Below are 23739 nucleotides of genomic sequence, written 5' to 3' on the forward strand. Positions count from 1 at the left end.
TCAAATGCAAGCTGGGTACCTACATTTCCCTAAAAATCTGGTTTGGGGCATTCTCAGTTGAAAATGAGGCAATTCTCAGTCTCATTACCCTCTCTACAGGGGGTAAAGAAAGGCACAATACACCAAAAGATGAAGATGTCCTATTTCCCTATTTACACAGCCACACATCTTGATTATGGCACATCCTTGGATAATGGTAAGTGGGAAACAGAAAACAAACACTGAATATACTTGTACATATTAACTGTAAAAGCAGACACCAGCACTTGTGTCTCTGATAGGAGCTCTGAGAGTTAGGAACTGCATTGACAAAAGGAGTTAACTAAAATGAGAGAAAATAAAAGCATGGTTATAGCAGTAGTGTTCTAAACAGGTATCACCAAATTTGCAGAGATCAGTGTTTTAACTGATGCCAAAATTAGATCACAACAGGTGGGGAGTGTCAAAGAAAAGCAAAATGCTTTTAATAGCAAACCATTTTTCATAAGCCTTTGAATCTTTAACAAAATCCTTACAATTACAACAACAAAAAAATCATCTAGGCAAAGTACCATCATAGACTAGATTACCTCTTTTTGGATTCTTGTATGAAGAGGAGGAGATGGAGCTAGTCTGATAGTCTTAAGAAAATGCACTGAGAAAGACTGTAGAATTTGTATTCTCAGTTGTGACAGAAGGGTTCTGTCAACATGAAATTAAAGTATTAAAAAATTAATCCTCTATCTTGACCTCCACATTAAAGTGTTATAATAAAAAAAGTAAACCTCTACCATGATTCAGCTGCACTACAAAACTAACATTACTTCAGTTTTAAGCAATTAGGTCACTTTTTGGCTGCACAGAATATTTTAAAAGTTATGTGGTCCATTCACCACAAGATGAATGTTTATACAACAATGCACAGCAATGCAGCAGACTAATAAGGAAAAACCCACATTTTACTTATCCTACAGATAGTGTTTCTGCTAATAGCTAACTAATGTGTTCTGATGCGTGCATCAAATCGAAAGGATACGATGTGGGAAAAAAGTATAGTTTTATGCTTTACTTCCATCAGTGTGCTCTCATTTAACAGTTCACTAACAGCATAACCCTAATAGATTTGATACACTAAGATAAAACAATCTAACAAATCAAAATTACTTTGACTTTTTAAACATAAAAATTAAATCAAGCCCAATCACTGAGCTGATTTCCCCCATGAACTTCTGAAAGTAGGCAGATCCACAACAGCAGTGGTAAATATCAAGAAAAGGTAGTTCAATATTGCTGTGGGAAGCTAATGTAAGTTGCTGTGTTGCTAATGTTATGATTTGTATAAATTTATAATTTGTAATACATCCACGAGGGTGGAAAATAAGATCTAAAATGTGTGAGGCATATGAGAAAGCAGCTTGCATGTCATCATATGCTTCTTGTCAAACTGTTCCAGGAAGAAAAACACAAGACATTTTTTACTCATCCACTGATAAGAAATATTTGTCTGCCTCTGGAGAAAGCCTTTTTTTTTTTTTTTTTTTTTTTTAAATTACTCATTTCAATAGTCTGGTTACTATTTCTGTACAGAAACACAATATAAAAGAAAGATGTTTATACATAATCAGGAAGATAATAAACTGAAACAACAGATGCAATAGTTCAGCAACTAGCAGTCACTGAAGTGGCATTTAACCACCTGGAATATTAACTACAGATTTCAGGTGTATTTTTCACTCAGTAGGCTAACCCAAATACAATGCATGTTCTGCAGTGCTCTGCTACCCACTTCAGTTCTCTGAGCAGTTCTCTGAGACAAGAGAGAAAGGAAACAGACACCATCCTCAATAAAAGCTTGCAGGGAAAGGGGGTGGGGAGGAAAACCCCCACAAGCGAAAACCTAGAACTGCATCAAAAATTTTAAGAAAACCTCCCTGCAGCACTACACACACAGCAGACAGAAATATCCCCTGAATTCTTGCTAGCTAGAACCAAACATATTCTTGATGCCACGGCCTGGAAGAAATAAAGTCTGCAGATCACAAAAAGCGTTATGTCCTTGACTGAAGGTCTTAAGTGTTATTTTAAATAATCTGAATTTTATTTCCCTGGTTCCTTCCAGCTGGCAGCAGGGTTTTCACTGACAAGCTAGTCTGACTGCCATCTCTTGGTCTTCACTGATTTGGTAAGAGCCTAGGAATGCGCTCACTTTGTATACAACCTTGATCATATTTTCTATGAATGAAATGGATGAAGGCATGTTTTAAGATTACGCAAGAGATCAAGGAACGCAAGAGAACATTAGAAACAGCTTTGCAGCTGAGACAAGGAGGTCTGTATTCAACACAACAGGATTAACCTCTTTGGAATGCAAGGACACGCTCCGGTGACCAGAGAATAAGAACTGATTTAGTAGCTCCATCTTCAACACACTTCATTTAAAGTTACTTTCACTGGAAGTTTGTCACCTCCTTGAGTTGTCATGAACATGATGTATATGGGACATTAGGATTTTCCCAGTGGCTTGGACTTAAAAGCCTCTTATCTTGCAGGACACACAAAGCATACAAATGCTACCCGTCTTTGTACCAACTCCTCAAATGCCTCTATGGGACAGGTAAAGAATGCCAACCTAGCTAAAGAGAATCAGTTGAATAGGATTATTGATATGAAAAAACCAGGAAGCTGTAATCTGTAGCAATCAAACTCATTTTATGATACTACTACCTACACAAAGGTATAACCTCTGCAAGTGTACTAATCTTGGAATGTTTCAAATGGAACTGTGCTCGCTCTTATGAAACAATCACCTTTACTGATAGTCATATTGCCACCTTATGATCAAGTTTTATTAAAAAGCTACAATGCAAAAAATGTATCTAAATATTAAAGCAACAGTATACCTGATAACTCTTGTTTTACAAATGAGAGCACAGCCAAGTATACTTGACAGTCTGCTACAATTATTTGCCTTTGTAGACGATCTATCATGGATAGGGTGGATTTTCGTCCATCAACCTGTTTAGATTATACAAACACAAAGCACAGAAAAATATTAACAAAGATAATACATAATACTAGTCTAAATCCGACAAGTTACACAATCCAGAATTAACTACAAGTAGTAGTATTGCTACTAAAGTAACTCAGCATTTTGAAGTGCAAAACTATGCTAAAATTTCTCTCACAGATCATCAAGCAAGATCTTACTTAATAAATACGGAAATCTTACACATACACTAGGGAACAGATTTACATTTCACTTAATTATTCCTAAATGCATCAGACATGCAACTAAAAGATATTAGGAAGAGCACAGAAAGGGGTATATACAAGTGGCAGGGAAAACACAGTGCTTCTTCAGAGCAGAGTTAAGTATGTTAGGTTCAATACTTTGTTACCAAGTAAACTAAACAGTGAAGAGAAACAGCCTCTTTTTCTGCTATAGATCTGCTATGTCACACTAGGCAGGTCACTCACTGGACATTTCTGTATTACTACTTTAACTAGTTCTCAGTCTGCATGCTTCCTTCATTATTTAGAATGAAAAGAATCTAAAATAGGAAGGAAAACTCCCTACAAATATGCCTGGCACACAGCACTCTGCAGCTTCAACATCACACCTTTTGAACACTATTAGAGCATGTATGAATTAAAGTTAGCCTGAATTAAGACAGACTACAAGGCTCCTGAGATGATTTTAGTACATCACTAATTTGAAGTGTTAGGAAAATAAGTACCAACACCAACAAAACCTGCTGATGAATTACCCGAGTACTTTATGATAATTAGGAAATCCAAGCAAAATATTTTACTTAATTTCTAAATTTATTATAAATCTCAACTGCTCTTCACATAGCTAAAATCATCCATTCAAAATACAAAGATGACAGAAGGGAAGTTTCCAGAAATACTTATCCAATACACAATTCATAATTTTATAGATAATGTTCTTACATTCTTTTTAATTTTATTCTTGATTGTTTCTATAACTCCAGCTTCTTCACTTTCACAAAGTTTCTCTGTAGCCTTTAAGTCATCACATGCCAGTTGCATTTTCTCTTCTTCAAATGTCATCATGGCATTCTACCAAAAACCAAACAGGTTTGAATGATAAAAATCACAAATATTTTTATTTCTACAGAAGGTACAGGACAGTAAGTTTTCATAAAAACTTGACAAAACTTACTTTCAAAAAAAAAAAAAAAAAAAAGAGAAGTATTAATACACACACACACCAGTACACATACCTACACAGAAATACCAAACTAGCTTTACCAAAATTTCAGGACAAATCAGAACATATTAAGTCCTAAACCCTTACCTTGAAGCTTCATATACAGTCAAACTGAATGTGCTGTCACATTATATTAAATGGAAGAAAAAGTAATATAATTTTCAATTATTCTTATGTTAAGGCATGATTCGCATCTGTGCAGGTACTCCTTTTATATAATTCATCTATATAAGTAACAGGCCTCCGAAGTCAGTAACAAGTAACAGCTATTGCATTTTTCAAAATAATAATCACAATTCCTACATACATAAGAAAAAAAAAAAAAAATCACATCCGACTCCAACTACTGCTGAACCAATTTAGAAAGAATTTCAGGACAAGTAACTTATTCTCTTGATGCTTTATTAAACTAAAGCTCTGAATGACACAGGCACACGAAGTGCTGCTGCTATGTTTAGAACAGTAGCTAAGCAAAGTATTTTCAAGATCCACTGATGCTGCACTGTGATGTTACACTGGTTCAGTGCATCAATTCAAATAAGCAAGCCCGAGAGATTCTCCTTCTTTCCTTTCTCCTTTCCACTCACTTAAAAGCAAGCATGCGCCTCAGGAGATTTCCTAACCAATATATTTTTCCATATTGTGTAGTCTACAGACACTAAAGAGAATTCAAATTATTTTCATTTACAACTTACCTATTTTTGGCATATTATAATAAATTCTGTCTTTAAAAGGAGTATTGTCATAGTTATTTTCTGGTGCGATCTAAGGTTAAGCAGCAAAGTCAGAATAAGGACAGTCTAAAAAGCAAGATCCAAACTTTTTCTAATACACCTGCTCAGGTTTTACATAATGTATTCTAATTTTTAATACACTAAAAAAAGAAAAGCATTTAACAGACCTAACCTGCTCATTGTGACTCTTTAGTCAATCAATATCCTCAGCTCTTGTATATTTTAAAAGGAAGCAATGTCAACAGATCAAATTAACAACTTTCACTTGGCAGTATGATGGAAAAGTTTTCAACAGCAAAAGCTATCAGGAAAATGGCATTTAGGAGTATTATTTTAATAATACCTCTACTGCTCACTTAAGACAGGGTTTTATTATGGCTCTTTTAATGGAACACATAAATATTTCATACATTTGAGAAGCTGAATCACAGAACCTTTACTTTCTATTTAAACCACATGAGTAAACAAGTTTTATATAACATGACTTGTTTTAAATGTATATAGAATCTAAAAATTTGAAAAATTTAAGTTCCATAAAAAGAAACAAGCTAGAGTATCCACCATTATGAACAAATACATACACATACAAACATTAAGCACAACAGATGTATACTCTGCTCTCACCTACTCACCAAAAAACTGACAAAACTGGCTCCAAAACTCATTAATGGGCTATGGTTTCTGTAAAGAAAACAAAATGTAGTAACTATATTTACATATATGTCCCATTGTAAAGATCAATATTGCATTTTTTATTTTAACTTATACATCCGTACACAAATCTTGGATTTTTTTGTATCAAGTTACAAATGTATCATTCTGCAAGATATAATGGAAACAGAAAGCCAAAAGCTTCTTTTCACTAAACAATATCTTAAAAAAAATTTTCAAGCATCAAGCTGTAGATATTTGGGTTTTTTAAGAGAAATCACTGCCATGAATATACATTCCGTGCAGGTAAAATAAAAATAAAAATCAAGAGCTACAGAAAATTAAAAATCTGCTAGTTCTACTCTTCTCTTGCAATCCATCACCAAAATTTTGACCTAGCAGACAAATGTTAACTAGTTCTATTAAAATTCAAGTTAATCTGTTCAGATTTTAAAAGAATGTATATGCCACATAACATAAGTTGTTGGAAATACAAATTTCTTATAAAGCTTACAGGTTTATAGCTGCTTTGTTTCAAGTCCAGAACACATCTTACTACATCTTACTATACTATGTAGAATGGTTTTAAGATGCTTCACCTATTCGGTTTGCTGGAGTATCCCAAAAAGGTGAAATCAATTGCTAGAACAGAAAATGCAGGCAAACAAAATCTTGGTAATATATGGGACAGGTTTCAAGTTTCAGGGTTATTGTAGTCACACAGACCATGAAGCTCCAGTGACATCACACAGAAGGCAATTGAAAAAAAAATATAAAGTTTTCAGGATCTCAGCAGTACCACTGATCCCCACTGTTCAGCAGTGGGTTGTCAGGTTATATAAAAACACTGACTTCCAGGATTTAAGAAGAGGTAACCTTTATGCTACAGGTACATGTATTGCTACAGCACAGTAATTATGCTGTTTTGAACTTAATTTCGCAAGCACCCTATTAGAGTTTTAAAATAGGACAGGCATTTGAAAAATATGGAGAAAGTAGTATATTGTTTATTACAACATATATTCCCAGTACTAAACTCATATTATAATACAAGAGTTTGGTTTTTTGTTTTGTTTTTTTTTTTAAAAAAAAGACAGTAATCTATATTTCCCATACCCTCCTCCCTCCTTTTCTGATTTAGCATAAATATATAAGAGCAAGGACATGAACAAAAAAGAAAGAAAAACAGGGAGGATAAAGGAGGTTTGAACCTTCCCTTTTTATATATGTTCCTCAATTCTGGATATACATATAAATGTGAGTTCAACATAACTTGCACCATTTTTTCATTCTTTTCTCGAGAAGAATAATTTTCTTCCCATTTGTTGGCCGGCCAAAGAACAGCTGCCAGTATATGCCTCTGCTATTCAGTACCTGGACTGTTTACTAACAGCTGTGTTACACAGAGCACCAGAATTCAGCTACGCGAGTTATACTTGCTGCAGCTGACACTTTTCAGCATGAACTCTTGCTGCAGAGGGCACACGGCTATCTCATAATCCGCTTTTCAACTCATGAGGCATGTGGGACCCATTCAGCAGCCAGTACTACCACCATACACTGCAGCACATAACCTTCACCATACGTTTCAAGGTCACACCTACTACATTATCAACACCTAATGGATCTACAACTGCAGAACAGATCAGCACAAGAAATTACATCCTTATGTACAAAGTTACACTTAGATCATACCTTCAAGGAAGCTAAAAATAAATCAAGTGTTGCATTTTTGAGCTTCCTTAGATCTACATACACAGAAAGAAAGCAACTCTGGGGAGGAAAGCAGCTAAGCATCTCTAGATAATCAATCTTTCATAATGAAGGCCATTCAGAACAGAAAATTAACGGTTAGAGAAAGATTGCTTATCAGAGTGAATTAAAAGTACTCAACCACAAGTCTTTGAATACAACCAGAAAAATAAAAATAGATGACATAAGAAATAGTTAAATAGGTAATTAGGTTTGCACTTCTCAACAAGATCCTTAGAGCACTTCTCTTGAACATCAAGTTTCCGTTCGCAGTGAAAATGTTACTTCACTAGCATGCACAGATACAAAGAAATTATTTTAATATAATAGCTAAAATTTGAGAATCTGAGCACCTGTAAAAAATTTACTTGTAAATTTGGTAAGTATTACACTCCTATTAGAACTTCGCACAACAGGACTAAGATTTTGAGGTGGGTTTTCTTCCCCTCCTCTGAAATGTGTGTGAAGTAAATCAAATAAGCTAAGAAACATATGCATTTGGCTCTCAGAAGAAAGTAGCATCCAAGTATTCCCTAGTACCTGACAAGAAAGGTGTGCATTCGTATCAGCAAAACGTAAACACAAATCAAATATTGTGGAATTATAGAATTAGTAGTAAGTGTTGCATATGAAAACATTTTAAGTTCTAGACTACTTTTCATTTTCTATGAATTTATAAAGAGATCCTAGAAATAGTTACTGAAAATTTAAAAACAATTAAATACATCAGCTTCAGAGGTAAACTGATTTCCTGTCTATGGAAACAGTATTTTCAAACAGAGCAGCTTGAATAATGACCATGTTTGGGAGTGAAACCACTGAAATTGAATAAACAGGAAGGCAGCTGAGAATCAAAGAACACATATATGCTGTTCCAGCAGCTAAATACATATAGTAATTAAAAAAATACGCTATTAAAAAATTTAAAAAAAATTCTTTTCTTTTCAGGACTTTAAGAACCTGTTCTTAACTGTGCACATAGTGTGTGAACATTTAAATGTATATTTTGAAAACCTTTTTATTTCTTTTTGGTAAATTTTATTACAATGTTAAAAAACGAGCCAGCTAGTTACAGTTGAGAGCCAATTGCTCTTCCAATATTACAAAAGATATTGAAGCACTTGTTACAAGTGATGAAAGTTTGTCCAAGTATTTTTACATATATTTTTCAAGTAAAACTGAGTTTTTTCCCCAAATATTTATCTTTTCAACTGATTTTTCAAAACTGCTTCCCTACTTGCACTCAGATACTCACAGCTAGCCTTGTTTACAATTCAAAGATGAGACAACAAAAACCTTGATAACATCATTCTCTTCTGAATTTATCACTAGCTGCAATACATGAGGTGAAATGTTGCAGATTCATTCTTTTTAATTTTCAGTCTATCTATAAAAAGCATTGTCATTGCAGCACATATGGGCTGTAGCACATAAGGACCCTGAAGCAAGAAAATATGGTGCATAATATTATACTATGTCTGGGAGATGCTTCTGTTGAGACCATGGAGTCTGGCAAACAAAACATGACAAACTTTACTGTAGCAGCTCCTCACACAGAGTTTGTGTCATCACTAAACAAAATAAGGAATGCTTCTATCACGTTCCTACATAGTCACTCAGTACAGACTACAGGTGCAAATTTAATGGAAGATCATTTGTTAAGGTAATCTCAGTGTTTAAAATCCATTTTAAACAACAACTGTGTTTAGTGGTCAGTCTTTGTGAATATTACGTTGACTGATAAATTCTTCAATAGTTTAGAGTTATCTTTTCCTTGAAAGCTAAGAAAAAAGTTTGCAATGGCACACAACTGTCCCAGTAAACACCAAGGCATGACTAACAATGACAGTAAGTTTCTGAGAAAAAGCACAATTCATGAAAATAACCCTCAGCTTAAACTCCTTATACGTTTGAACTTATGTCAGCACCAGACATGATTTTATATCTTTTGACAGATTCCAAAAAGTTGTTAAGATACAAAAAAAAAAAAAATGATGCAGCACTTGAGAAAATACTAACAGCAAACCAATGGCCTTATTAATGTTGACAGGAGTTATGGAACTGAATATAAATGAACACTGGGACACTGCACTGCCCAGGTTGTCCTCACTACTTTGAAGCAATAAACTCCATCAGGTAAAGAAAAATCTCAAGACTTAATTAATTCAAAAATACAGTCTCCAGACATATTTTGTAAAATACTGTTTGTACCTCACCCACAAAACTAGGACTCAGAATATACCTGTGTTACAAGAAACCATGCTATTAACACCATTTCTACAAGATTCCACAGTAAAAGGTTCTACAGACCAAAGAAGTTGGAACATAAAACTAAACTTAAGTCATAAGGTGTAGCCCTTTCTTCCAGGTATATAAACTGGTGTTATGAGAGACACTGCTCCTCCCAAACAACCCTAATTCACCTCATTTCATGACACATCTTTAAGATGTTAATTCGCTTTCAGAAGAAAGGTGTTGGCCAGGTGCCATTTTCACACATGATGATAACATTCAAAGGTTTTAAGCCTTGGTTTAAAAAGGCTGAGATAATAGAGCCCAATTTTACCTTAAAAAAAAAATAAATGAGAACCGAAGCACATCAAAAGAAAAATCAATTACTTCCAAAATATCTTCTTTTTTTCTACAGCCATTTCCATGATAGTATTTCACTTCCAAATACATCAGCTTCTAAAGCTACTACCATCTAGCTCAGGTTCAAATTTAAGTAATGTAATTAACCTGCCAGCATCTCCTCCCCACTTCTACAGGCACTGCTACATAATACTGATAGTGGTGCTCAAGCTGAAACAAAACAAATTATTTTCCTCCAGAGTGGTAGAGTAAAGCTTAATGAAAAATGAAGAATTCAGGTAAGTTCACAGATAAAAATAGAAGCAGCTACCAACTATTTTAAAATAAGCAGAAATAAATATAACCCATACATAAATCAAAGCATGGGTGCACTAGCAAGCATGAAAAGTCTTTACAATATCTGTATCTTTCAGAGCTGATTTCTTCAATGTTAAAATAAAACCCGCTTACTATCACACCTCTTCTGCCATCTCCACCAAATCTGACTTCTAACATCAGAGTTATTAAATCAGATTTTTGTTAAGCTTCCTGTCATCTTCCCTCGGACTTCTAGCCACCAGATTTTGTTCCTTATGCCAAACGGATGTCCCAGCCTCCCTCTACCATTTCACCACTTCTCTTGGCAACAAGACCTGTCTCTGTCAAGAGGGCCACAAAACTAAGCGTTGCATTCAATGTGATCATCACTATGTACCCAGGTCTTGGAAGACTTAAATTGTAGAATACTTAAATTTTTTCTAATCTATCCACATAAAACCAGCATCAGTTTTCCAGTTATGTGCATCACTATTACTACTAACATGCTCTGCCTAGCCTTCAGCAATGAAATCTTCCCTTACAAAGGTATACATTTAGAATATTGCTGCTAAAAATCACCTCCCTCGTACATAACTCACTCTTCTATGTATCCATCTAGCAGCTGCTCATCTGCCCACCGCTGCAAAAACCAAAAGCACACAGGGTTGCTTCCAAGGCACTTATGACCTGCTCTCACACTGCCAATGAAGATGTCATCATCCTTCTCCCAATTATGTCAGTTTTCACCCTGCTGTCCTTATCTTTAGAGAAGCTACTGAAACAACTACTATATCACTTAATTTTTTTTAATGTTCCTTTGCTGAACTCCATAAACAAGAATTTCAACAGTGGTTTGACTGCCCATACATGGACTATAACCAATCTGCTGACCCATGCCAGCTTAATGTCACCTTGTTTCAACTTGTATTTGGGTCAAAAGTTTTTTTAGCCAGATATACTGTTATAGATTGGTAATATTACATTGAAATACCTACCCATAATGGAATTTCTGGTCCATTATGGAAGTTTGTATGTCTTAATACATATACTATTTAACATATCATAACTTTAAAAATTGCAGGGTTTTCTCTTTTTTTCTCACTTTCCCATTTGCTCCAACTTTCTACACTTCTCCATGTTCTGCTTTACCCTATCAGGTTGTACAGCATGTTTTCCTACACTGACACTATTCTTTAAGTCTTTAAAGATTCTGTCTTAGAATCACATTTCCTCTACAACATCATTTTCTTCTTTCAAGATGACCTTATTATATACATTATATTTATCCATCTTGCATCATTTCTTTTTTCATTCAGATGCAAACTGAAAACTTTATCAAGACTTCTCAGAAGTGTCATTCATGCAAAGAGTCAAACATTTCCCTGGTAGGAGACAGAGGATTGTCAGATTTCTTGTAATATCGATAATATCCCTTATGTTACGTTTTATGTTGTGAGTCAACATTCGGCTAAAAAGCTCCTGATTTTATTTGACACTATCTTCTCTTAGCTGGAGGAAGTTTTTTAATAATTTCTGAATTGTAAATGCTCTTAAGAAGCAGAGAAAAAAAAAAAAGGTCTTTCGACAGTTTCTTCTTTTCCTAAATGTTTAGGAATCCACAAAGCTAGAAGGGGAAAAACAACACTCCAATTCCAGATTTGTTGCTAGTGTCAGGGTAGTTCACATCCCACAGGTTGACTGTGGGCTCCATCTCCAATGCCTATGTCTTTGCTTAACCTCTATGTCTCCTGCAGCTTTCACAGCCACTCAAAATTCAAACCGATGAAAACTGGGATGGTGTCAGCATTGATCAAGCTGAATAGAAAGATTGATACCTGACGGTTTTAAATATGAGTTAGCACTGTGGGGACCCAACACAACACAAAAACACAGCATTAAAGACAGTGGTGCTGCCGTCTGTTGCATATTTACAAAAGTATTAAATCCATTGGGTTTTGCTTCATGTTCAGAAAGTCGTCACCACTAGCAGGTGGAGGATCTGGGCTTCTTATAAAGTAACAAAAACACCCACAAAAAAGATTATGCAAATGTTGATGCTACTTGCAGATCACTTTTTCAAACACTGATATCCTCCCTCAAGTATAATTAAAAACAAAACAAGTCACACACTACACCTGAACTGTTTTACAGGGATCATCAAAGCAGTTCCAACTAAATGTTGAATACAACACACGACAGACATGTTCATCTGACTTCAGGTTCTAAATAAGTATGTATGAGCTCTAAACACCAAAATATAAACTACTACTCTCCCATGCCCAACACAGAAACAATAGTTCCATAGGCCATAACTTCAAAGTACCACCACTCTTTAAAGGCAAGATTTACTGGTGTTGCAAAAACACTGAAGAGGAAAGAACGAACCACATCCTACCTACTCTGGAATGACAGCTGTCCTTAGGCTCATCAAGGCTGTCTACTGTCCCATAAAGATAGCAGCCTTGATCCGAATTAATTTTTCACAATATCCTTCACATGGAAAATGAAGAAAAATATTAATCAAAAGCAGAAGCAAACCCAGTAGTTTCTAAGAAACACTTTTAACTAGTTTAAGTGATGTGGCTAATGAAACTGAAGTTTTGCTGACTAATTGAGTTTCCAAATAGTCTTGTAGGTTCTTAAACAGTTTACGTAAGAAAAAAGATTTCTTTTCCTCCCTTCGCTTCTACGATTCATCTGATAACTTTTAAGCTTCTGAAACAGAGCTAAAATACCTGCATAGGCAGTAGTCTAGAGTTAACATGTTCTATTATAAAAGGTCACTCAAAATATAGACAACACACATCAAGTTCAAAAAGCTGCATTTTGTCAGACATCTTTGAGCTCTAGTGCTTCAAGTTACAAACATCCATATTAAATTATGAAGAGCTTCCAAAAGCTGCTCATTTGGTTGACCAGTCCCATTTAGGATGGGTCCTATTTCATAATCTCAAGCATACACCAGTAAAAACATACCCTTTCAGACTCTATGCAAAGAAACATGTAATAGCATCACTAAGTCCTTGTAGGAAGAGTGCACCCAAGGCAAGTATAGAATCAGAAACCATTGGGAAGAAAAAAGTGGACGTCACTGCATACCAAAATCCAAATTTACAGCAAGTTGAGCATACTTTGCTGTATCTTCTCTCCTACATCTAATACAAAGATTCAACATACAGCTAATCTGCAATTCAACAGATGTCTATTAGTTCACAGCAAGAGGAACTCTGCTACGAATTTCGGGATAAGGTAGACAGGGCTGGAGATTTTCACAGTCATGTTAAAACCAAGACGGTGATTATTGATTTATGAATCATGAAACCACTCAATATAATGCAGAAATCCTTATTTATTCCTCGCAGGTAGTGTTTAAAGGCCAAGATCCACCAGTACACAACTTAAAGGCACTTCTTTGATAAATATCAAACAAAGAAAAACCCACACTTGGGGAAAAAAAGAGTAGGTAAGTTTCTGTGTTTAAGAAATCCTTAGTAATAAACCTTCTAGATAACCAAGAGAACAATTTGCAGAAGAGATCATCATTCACCCTTTCAAGGGACAATTAAACTGCATTTGGAAAATAGGAATCTTAACAGTTTTACTCCCTAGCACTCATAACAATATAAGAAGTATCACATATTTAGAATTACTAGACTACTTCCAGATTCACACTACCGAGAGAAAGCAAAGGCACAAAACAAAAGCAGAGGGGAAACCTCATCAAGCGATCTTTAACTGGCACCTTAAAAAAAATACACAACACAAAAACAAACCATCAAAACCACAGGTTCCTTAGATACCCAGAACTGACAACTACAACAGATTTAAGAAATAAGTAACTCTTAGGCTGCAACCTCATATGAATGTGAGCTGCACGTTATGCACGTAAGGAATGCCGATTCAGGACCTTACTTCGTCACCTGCAACATTCCAGTTAGTTCTACACAACAGTATTGTGTTATGTAGCAGCACTATACACTAAAATCAGAATGACATGTTTAATATTTGACTGAAGCAGGTACACAGCGAAGTTATTACTCCATTAATATTACAGGGTGTTTTCTTAATCTGTTTCACTCCACCCACTCTACCTCCAAATATCCTCTTTGTAAATAAAAGTACATTAAGTACACCACCACAATGAAGTGCTATTTTAAGTCAACCAAAATCTTTTTTAATCATACAGACAACAGCAGTATAGTGCATATTAATTATTTATAACATATGCGCAATTACAGCAGCTCAAGCCTGAGTGGGAGACATCAGCCCTCAGACAAAAAGCAAGCACAGGTATGGGCGATCTCTCCTTTAACACTGACTTACGAAGCTGTGTTAACACCATGCCTACCGGATGACTACTCACACACAAACCTAGGCACGATGCACGTTGCTATTATGAACATTATCTCACAGCCTGAATATAAGCCACAGCAGCATGTCAAGGACCTCCTGCGGCTACGCGTTGTGCTGGCTTCACGGTTCACATCGGCGCATCGGAGCGCAAAGCCCCAGGCGCCGTCCGCAGGCGCACGTGTGTGTTTACTCACGCACGCCGGCGACACGCAGCCACAGCCAGCCAGGGACCCCGCCGACCCCCGCCCAGCCCTTCCCCGCTCTTCCAGCAGGGCGACGGGCACCCCCCGCCGCAGCCCACCGCCCCCGCCAGCGCAGCGCGCTGCCCTGCAGCCCGGCACAGACCCCGCGAAGCGGATCCGCAGCCCCTCACCCAGGGCCACGAGGATGAACCACGCGCGCCCCTTTCCCACGAAGCGGCAGCCAGGGGCACCGACCCCCCCGCTCCCGGGAGCCAGGCAGGGTGAGGCTGCCCGCGCCCACCCTCCCGCCCGGGGCGGCGGGCCCTGCGCGCCTCACGGCTCCGCCGCCCGCCCGCCGGGGAGGCCGCCTGAGGGGCCGGCGGGACAGGCGCGGCCGCGCAGGTGGGGACAGGTGCGCGGAGGCCGAGGCGCCGGCGGCGGGGGGTGCCCGGGACCGCGCTGGGGCAAGGCGCCCGGGGAGGGGTCGGCGGAGGGGCGGCCGGGGCTACCTGTATTTCTTGAAGAGCTGGTCGGACTCGCGGAAGCCGTTGTTCAGCAGCATGTTGATGCCGGCCAGCGCCAGCTCCGCGTCCTCGATGGGCAGCGGCGCTTCCCCGTCCTCCCGCCGCGGCGGCGGCTGCTCCGAGCCGGCCATGACGATGAGGAGGCAGCGGGACCCAGCCGACTCCCCCCTACCTACCTACCTACCTACCTACCCGCCCACCTACTAATCTATCTACCAACCTACCCGCCCACCCGGGCGGCTCGGCGCTGCCTCAGCGTGCCCGGAGGGAGGAGCCGGGGGCGCCCGGTGCCCACGGAGCCGCGCACGCAGCGCCCGCCGCCAGGCCGCGCTCCCCCGCCCGCGCTGCGGCGAGCCGCCTCGCGCCCGCAGGTCCTCCAGAGGCAGCGGCGCCCGCCTCGCGCCCCAGCGCGCAGGCGCCACGGAGCCGCGCAGGCGCGGCCGCAGGGTGAGGGGCCGCCGGCTGTAGCGGCCGCGGGGAGGCTCCTGCGGCGGCGGCGGCGCCCCGGGGGGGGGGCGGGCGCTGGCTGCCTGCTCCGCGGTTGTTAGATCTTTGCCCGCGGGCGCTGTCCCCCTGGCACCGGGGAAGGTGTGGCGCGCCCCGGCGGGAGGGAGGCGGGCGCCGGTGCCCGGTTCGGAGGGCGTGCGCGGAGCTCGCTTGCTCCGTCCCCCTTCGGGTGTGTTCCCTCGGGGAGTCTCTGCCCCGCGCCGCGCCGGTGGCGGCAGCTGGCCGGCCGCCCTCCTGCCGGGCGGGCTCTCCGATTCTCGCAAAACCCACTGGGGTTTTTCACGGGTGGGGTGCGGTAGCTGGGGCCGCAGCCGAGCCGTGGGTGTGAAGCACTGAAGTCCTTTGATAAAGCAGCTTTCCCTTTTCAGAGAAGCGATTTTTTTTTTTTTTAAGGCATTCTGGTCGGTGGCCGCGGTCAGTAGCACAGTGACTGATTTCCTCATGTGTACAATGGTGACTTTGTGACCTGCGCAGCACGAGCCCAGGAAACTGGTATTCTAGGAATTCACGCCCTGACTCTTGACGCCTACGGTCATTAGCAGCAATGTGTACTTGCCTGCGGTGGTGACAGCAAAAATCAGTATTTTGCAAGTTTGGTGGTTCAGGTATGGGCTAGTCTGGCAGGTGTTTCCAAACACAGGACGGGTGAGAACGTACACACGTGCAAATGTATCCATTCCAACCCAAAATGGCCAAGTACCTGGACACTGGAAATGCACCCACGTTGGTTCCAGCCTCGTTTGCAGGAAGCAGCTTTCCGTGCTGTGTTTAGATTTGGTGAAGACAAAGGCTATTGCCTACAACCTGGGTTTGCTTCCAGCCAGCTAGGGTAGTGCTCCAGCTGCTCTTGTGAAACTTTAAGGATCAGACTTCCCCCCGACACTTGCTAGCATACACAAAGAATAGGACCACACTCTACTTGTAGTAGCAACCTCTCTTCCCTCTCAAGAAAAACATCTGCCTTCCTCTGAATTGAGTAGCAATATTTATGTACGTGTCTCATGGGAATCCTTACCTCTGCCTTGTGAAATACTCTGTAAAAAAACTCCCGAGACACTTTTTGAAAGGTGAAATTGTCTAATGCCAGGAGGCTTCTGAAATCTGTCTGCTGTGATTTGGGCCCTTTGGCTGATTCCCAGCCCCTCTGTCTCACTGAGCAGAGCTGGATACTCAGAGGGGTGTTTAAAGAGAACATGCCTTCTGTTGCAGCACACATCTCCAAAACAGCATGATCTACACAGCCTAAAAATCCTCAAGGGCTTCCAGGAAGGCAGTACAGCGTGAATGGGGAATGACATGTTCTCCCATATATTTACAGGTTATTTGTAAAATCTGGACTCCAGAAATTCAAGCAGCCTTGCTAAAAGGAAGCTGCAGGTTGCAGTTCCACTTCGTTGTCTTTCAGGTGTGTGCAAGACACCGCATTCCAGATTAAAAATATTACTTCTATAAGGTTATCTTCTATGCAGAATTCTGTGGGCAGGGTTTCATGCCAGAGTGGTTTATAATATCCTTTCCCTTAGTCGTATATGGTCAATTTTATCAAGAGGCAATGAATCGTCTTATGGATTCCCTGAGAACTTGCCATAGAGAAGGCTAACTCCTACCTCCAAGTACCATATCTCAGGAGCAGCAGAGCCAAATTCCTTGTGAAACACCTACTCTATTTCTCCAAAGCTAGACTCCTAGCCCCTGTGTTTGAACAATAGTGTAGCAGGGCTGTGTGCTCTCTGCAGTTTTTTGTCCCCGTGCACAAGGAGCTAGAATTCTTGATCTTCTTTCTAGCACCCAGTTGCTTCAGACCTTGTTCAGGGCTGGCACTGATAATCTATTTTGTGTAACAAATGCTTTTATAACTATCTGGTAGCTAGCTATTAATTTTGAAACTCAAGATGCGAATAGCTAAATGAACTCCCCAGAAACACAGCTATAAATCTACAGAAAATATTGGCAGGATGAAACTGCATTTCAAGTGCTCAAGTAGAGGAATAACACATGAACACCAGTAATGAAGCAGTATGACAACTGTAGCTTGACTCCAACAGCTGAGCAGCAGCAGTTTTATACTGCATGCTCCTGCAGACCTGGATTTGAAATCAGCTGGGCTGTAAGTCTCCCTGCCTGCTCTGTAACGGCAGATGAGGTCTTGTTATGGGTTACAGTTAGTTTGACTCATATGGAGGATGTGGTACCACTGATTCAGCCTGTAAAAATGGCCAGGGGAGTGAGGAAGTCACAGTGAGCAGAGCACTACATGGATGACTTGTATTTGCTGATCAAAGCTTGTATTTATTTCCCACTCTACCAACACTGAGCATCTGTCTTGGTTGGTTTTTTCCTTAATTCCTGTTAGCATACTATCATCAGTATGATAAGCAATTATCAGCCACCAATTTCAGCAGAGGGGCCAGTCAGTGTCTAGCCTTGTGAGGTCCCTTGGCCTCACAGCTTACCGCAGTGCAGTGTTAAGAACCCATGGCCTATGCTACCTCTCATGAAAACAGATTGACGTGACTGGTTTGTAACTACTCAAGATCAATAAAGTTACTGATGGTGAACAAGAATTGTACTTACAATAAATTAACTGGTCTAAAATTTGCAAGACCTTTACTCTGGTTTCCCAGAAGTTGTTAGACAGATGAAAGATAAAGTGGCTACAATATTCACATTCTGTAAGAAATACAGAATTGTGGTGGTTGTTTGTTTGTTGGGGTTTTTTTTCAGGACACTGCTGTTGTAGTTCATAGCTGTACTTCCAATACTCAGGTGCTCTCCCCTTTGACGTGCTTTCCGAATTTCTACCCTGTCTGTGCTTCTAACAGGGAGAAGTCCTGCAAGTCATCATTTTCACATACCAGTCCCCCAAGCTGAAAACTGGTTTTCATTGGTGTTTTTCCTCTGTAAATCTATTTGGAATGTAGCTCTACTATAAACTCCATAAGTTACAGACAATGGCAAAAGTTGAAGTAGCAGGGAATAAATTATTACAGAAAAGCATACCAAATTATCTAAAGCATCAGCAAGAAAAGAGTTAAGAACAGGCCTATATTCATATTTTCTTTAATATCATTTCCATACTCTGTAAATTAGTTCCCATTTGCCCCAGGACCCTTTTCCTCTGTGTCTGGAGGAGGCAATCTAACCCCTTGCTTTTGTCTCAGTTCCCTAAATCTGATTTTCCTGGGTTTCTTTTTACTTATCTTGTTCCAAAAATCTACCTGTGTCCTGGAACTCCTCAATAAGCCTGGTGCAATTTACACTTTTTAAGATGGAGAAGTAATTTCAGCAGTGGATTTAGAGTATCTGTTAATCAGCAATTGTTAGAATCACTGCTCATTTAAGTAGAATTAAATCCTTCATAACGGAATTAACTTTTTTCCTCTGTGTTGCAGAAAGTGTGACTGTGTATGTGTATTAAATGTTGAAAACACTAGTTGAAATTATAAGGATATCTCCCACATTTTTTCAATCTCAGACACAAACCCGCATAATCTGCTTCTGTAATTATGAATTCCTTTCAAGGATTTGCTATTCTAGCTAAATATCAGGTCCAGTCCCGTTGGTGGTTATGAAGGGCTGTTGCGATCTGGGCTATAGCCATCTTCTCCTCACCAGCTGTCAGAGGGGTTTTAACTGTGTTGGTGACTGCCTGTAACAGCTAGTGAATACATTAACAGGAGTATCTTCTCTTTTTGAGTGTACTGTACTTGGTAAGAAAAAAATCATTAAGCTCACAAGTACATTTCTAAGGAAATGTACTTTTTAAATAGCTAAAGCCACTTGTTCCTGGGCTTTGTGCCTCAAACTGTACCTCTGAGTTTTGCAACAATGAAAATGCCTGCCTATTGTGTCTCGTCACTTAAATATTTATGAGTGGTGAGCTCTACATCTGTTATCATCATGCATTTTCCATACAGCACAGCAACTAGGCAATATTACAAAGCTAAGACAATCTTCAGAGCTGGCTCTCCACGTTTTCCTATTGATAGCCATTGTCATTTTAAGGGCTAAACACTGCCTAAGGATACACACATGAAATAACTATTGAAATGACAGGTCTGTTCTGTCAATAGAGAAGGAGTATGCATACATAGGCTGGTAAAACAAAACAGGCTCAATGAGCCTCTTCATCCAAAGTATTTATTTCAAGGATACTGAAATTGAGTGTTTTGGCCCTTTCCTCTGATTAAAGGGCCTTACAGTAATAACAACTAGAAGAATAACCACTGTTTGCTGCAGTGGGCTTTACTCCACAATCAATTACCCATTCCTCTCACAAGCGTTCTGTTTTCCTTGCCTATTTTTCACAGGAAGCCTTTCATGTATGGAGAGCTATCAGATGGAAGGTGACTGAAGTCTCTGTCCCTGTCTCAGGTTCATGGCTGCTCTCATCTAGTCTGTAACAAGGGCTGCGCTGCGGCATTTCTGCACAGAGAAATCACACAGATGGCTGAGTCAGAGCACGTAAAGTTTTTAGAAATTCAAAAAGGAAAGTGGAAGATGAGACAGAGCAAGTAGCAGCAATTTCATATGTCTTTTCATATTTTGATTATATTTGATGTTTATTTTTATCCACACTTATTGTTGCTCTGGACGCAATATATAATCAGTCATATAATGGGATAAATTCATGTGCTGTCACACAGAGTTATTTTTACTGAAGCATATGAAGGTGTATAATTTTTGCTATATAAAGGATACTAAATGACAGAGCTTTTTAGTGTTGGGGTTTTTTTCTCACAATGTGCTAATGGCCAAACACATGCACACAGTTCCGGAGAAAACAAAGGAATACACAAGTATTAAATACTAACAGCTGCTCTGTTCAGGCAGCAGCCACATGCTGGCCTTCTTTATGAAAATTAATCAGAAAAACTTCCACACAAAATGATTATCCTACTTAATTTTTAAGAGCCAATTTAAAATGTTTTGCTTTCAGAGGAATGACATCCTACAGAGTTCAGATCTACATTTGGTTGTAAAAATACCTGCTCTGTATTGCCAGAGAGCATGAAATGTAAAGCCCAAAGTGATTGCCAGAAATCTAACGGTTCTATAGCAGTCCTTTCTGGGGAGTCAGGACAACTTCATGTGGATTGTAAAAGACAAATCTTTGTCTAAGTGTCCTTAAGATCTTTTCAGTATGAAGAGTTTGCAAATTAATTTTCCCTCTTGTTCTTGCTCCAGTGAGCAATTAAAACAATTGATTGCATCTTTGTCATAGAAGCAGCAGGGTAATAGCAAATTAAAACATGCAAGCTTAATAGTTTTGTGTATGGAGGGTGAGGTAGGCTGTCTTGCCAAATTGGAAAATATAAACATTATTTGTGCCACACAATACCCTTGTTTCTACATTAGGGGATCTTGATTGGGGCCCTATTAGTCTTCCACTTTTCAGAACAAATAACAACCCATTCACTTTGACCTTTCACAAGCAGGCCATACATTTTAAACCTCTAACTGTTTTTGCTGATCTACTTTAGAGGGTCTCTCCAGTTTTCCTGCATTTTCCATTTGTACACGAAGCCATTTCATAAACCAGATACATTTGTGAAGGATTTTCTGAGGAAACACTCTAGTAGTTTCTTGGAGTGTGTGGAAGTTGGTAACTCCCTGACAGAGCCGGTGAGGGAGCCAGCCAGGGGAGATGCCCCGCTGGACCTGCTGTTTACAAACGGGGCAGGGAAGGACTGGTGGGTGATGTGGTGGTCAGGGGACATCTTGGGCATAGCAACCATGAGATGATAAGAGTTTTTGATTCTCGGAGAAGCAAGGAGGGAGGTCAGCAGAACCCACTGCCTTGGACTTCCAGGGGGCAGACTGCGGCCTGTTTAGGAGACTGGTTGACAGAGTCCCTTGGGAGGCAGCCCTGGACGGCCAAGGGGTCCAGGAAGGCTGGACATTCTTCAAGAAGGAAAGCTTAAAGGTGCAGGAGCAGGCTGTCCCCATGTGCTGAAAGACAAGCTGGCAGGGAAGAAGACCAGCCTGGCTGAACAGAGAGCTTCAGCCGGAGCTCAGGGAACAAAGGAGAGTTCGCCACCTTTGGAAGAACGGGCAGGCAACGCAGGAGGACTATAAGGATGTCTCAGGGCTATGCAGGGAGAAAATTAGAAAGGAGAAAGCCCAGCCGGAACTCAGGCTGGCCACGGCTGCAAAAGGTAACAAAAAATGTTTTTACAAATACATTAGAAACAAAAGGAGGGCCAAGGATAATCTGCATCCTTTATTGCATGCAGGGGGGGAACATGGCCACAAAGGCTGAGGGAAAGGCTGAGGTACTCGGTGCTTTCTCTGCCTCAGTCTGTAATAGCAAGACCAGCTTCCCCCTGGCTGCTCGGCCCCCTGGGCTGGAAGGCAGGGACAAGGAGCAGAACAAAGTCCCCACAGTCCGGGAGGAAACGGTCAGTGACCGGCTGCTCCACTTGGACATGCGCAAGTCTATGGCGCCGGGTGGGATCCACCCCGGGGTACTGGGGAGCTGGCAGAGGAGCTCGCCAAGCTGCTCTCCATCATTTATCAACAGTTCCGGCAAACTGGGGAGGTCCCAGAAGGCTGGAGGTCAGCCAGTGTGATGCCCGGCTACAAGAAGGGCAGGAAGGAGAATCTGGGAAACCGCAGGCCTGTCAGCCTGACCTCGGTGCCGGGGCAGGTTATGGAGCAGGTCATCCTGAACACCATCACGTGGCATGTCAGGACACCCGGGCGATCAGGCCCAGCCAGCGTGGGGTTATGAAAGGCAGGTCCTGCTTGATGAACCTGAACTCCTTCTATGACAAGATGACCCACCTAGCGGATGAGGGAAAGGCTGTGGATGTGTCTCCCTGGACCTTAGTAAAGCCCTTGACACCATCTCCCACAGCATCCTCCTGGGGAAACTGGCTGCCCATGGCTTGGGCAGGTGTACTCTGTGCTGGGTTAAGAGCTGGCTGGCTGGCCGAGCCCAGCTGGTGGTGAATGGAGTCACATCCAGCTGGGGACTGGTCACAAGTGGTGTTCCCCAGGGCTCAGTTCTGGGGCCAGTGCTGTTTAGTATCTCTGTTGATGATCCGGACAAGGGGATCGAGTGCCCCCTCGGTAAGGTTGCAGGTGACACCAAGTTGTGGGGGAGGGTTGACCTGCCGGAGGGCAGGCAGGCTCTGCAGAGGGATCTGGACAGGCTGGACCGATGGGACAAGGCCAACTGTTTGAGGTGCAGCCAGGCCCAGTGCCGGGCCCTGCCCCTGGGTCACACCAGCCCCACGCAGCGCTACAGGCTGGGGCAGAGCGGCTGGGAAGTGCCTGGTGGGAAAGGGCCTGGGGGTGCTGGTCACCAGCCAGCTGGACGTGAGCCAGCAGTGTGCCCAGGGGGCCAAGGTGGCCATCAGCGTCCTGGCTTGTATCAGAGACAGTGTGGCCAGCAGGACAAGGGAGGTGACTGTCCCCCTGTGCTCGGCACTGGTGAGGCCGCAGCTCGAATGCTGGGTTCGGTTTTGGGCCCCTCACTACAAGGAGGGCATAGAGGTGCTGGAGCGTGTCCAGAGATGGGCAACGGGGCTGGTGAAGGGTCTGGAGCACAAGTCTTACAAGGAGCGGCTGAGGGAACTGGGGTTGTTCAGCCTGGGGACGAGGAGACTCAGGGGATCTTATCGCTCTCTACAACTCTGAGAGGAGGCTTTAGGCAGGTGGGGGTCAATCTCTTCTCACAGGTAACGAGTGACAGGACAAGAGGAAACAGCCTCAAGTTATGCCAGGGAAGGTTTAGATTAGATATAAAAATGTTTTTTTCACTGAAAGGGTTGTCAAGCATTGGAACAGGCTTCTCAGGGAGGTGATGGAATCACCATCCCTGGAGGTACTTAAAAAACATATAAATGTGATGCTTAAGGACATGGTTTAGTGATGGACTTGGCAGTTATTTTTTTATTCATTATTGTTATTGGGTTAATGGTTGGACT

At 41.1% G+C, this 23739-nt stretch overlaps 1 protein-coding gene across 3 annotated transcripts in view; it reads right to left on the minus strand.

Annotated features, from left to right (window-relative positions):
• Positions 1 to 22621, minus strand: part of TTC39C (tetratricopeptide repeat domain 39C) — a 44980-nt gene extending 22359 nt beyond the window's left edge. For 2 of the 3 annotated variants that reach the window (XM_080380590.1, XM_080380589.1), the window contains exons 1-4: positions 15284 to 22621; positions 5580 to 5628; positions 3934 to 4062; positions 2880 to 2994 (exon numbers count right to left, since the gene is read on the minus strand). In XM_080380590.1, coding sequence (XP_080236716.1) covers positions 2880 to 2994; positions 3934 to 4062; positions 5580 to 5628; positions 15284 to 15429 — 439 coding nt within the window. In that variant the 5' untranslated portion in view covers positions 15430 to 22621. The remainder of the gene's footprint in view (positions 1 to 2879; positions 2995 to 3933; positions 4063 to 5579; positions 5629 to 15283) is intronic. The other variant, XM_080380591.1, reaches the window with a different exon arrangement.
• Between the last annotated feature and the right edge of the window lie 1118 nt (positions 22622 to 23739).

The sequence above is a fragment of the Falco punctatus genome (genome assembly GCF_963210335.1).
Source record: "Falco punctatus genome assembly, chromosome: 3".
Taxonomy (NCBI): Eukaryota; Metazoa; Chordata; class Aves; order Falconiformes; family Falconidae; genus Falco; species Falco punctatus.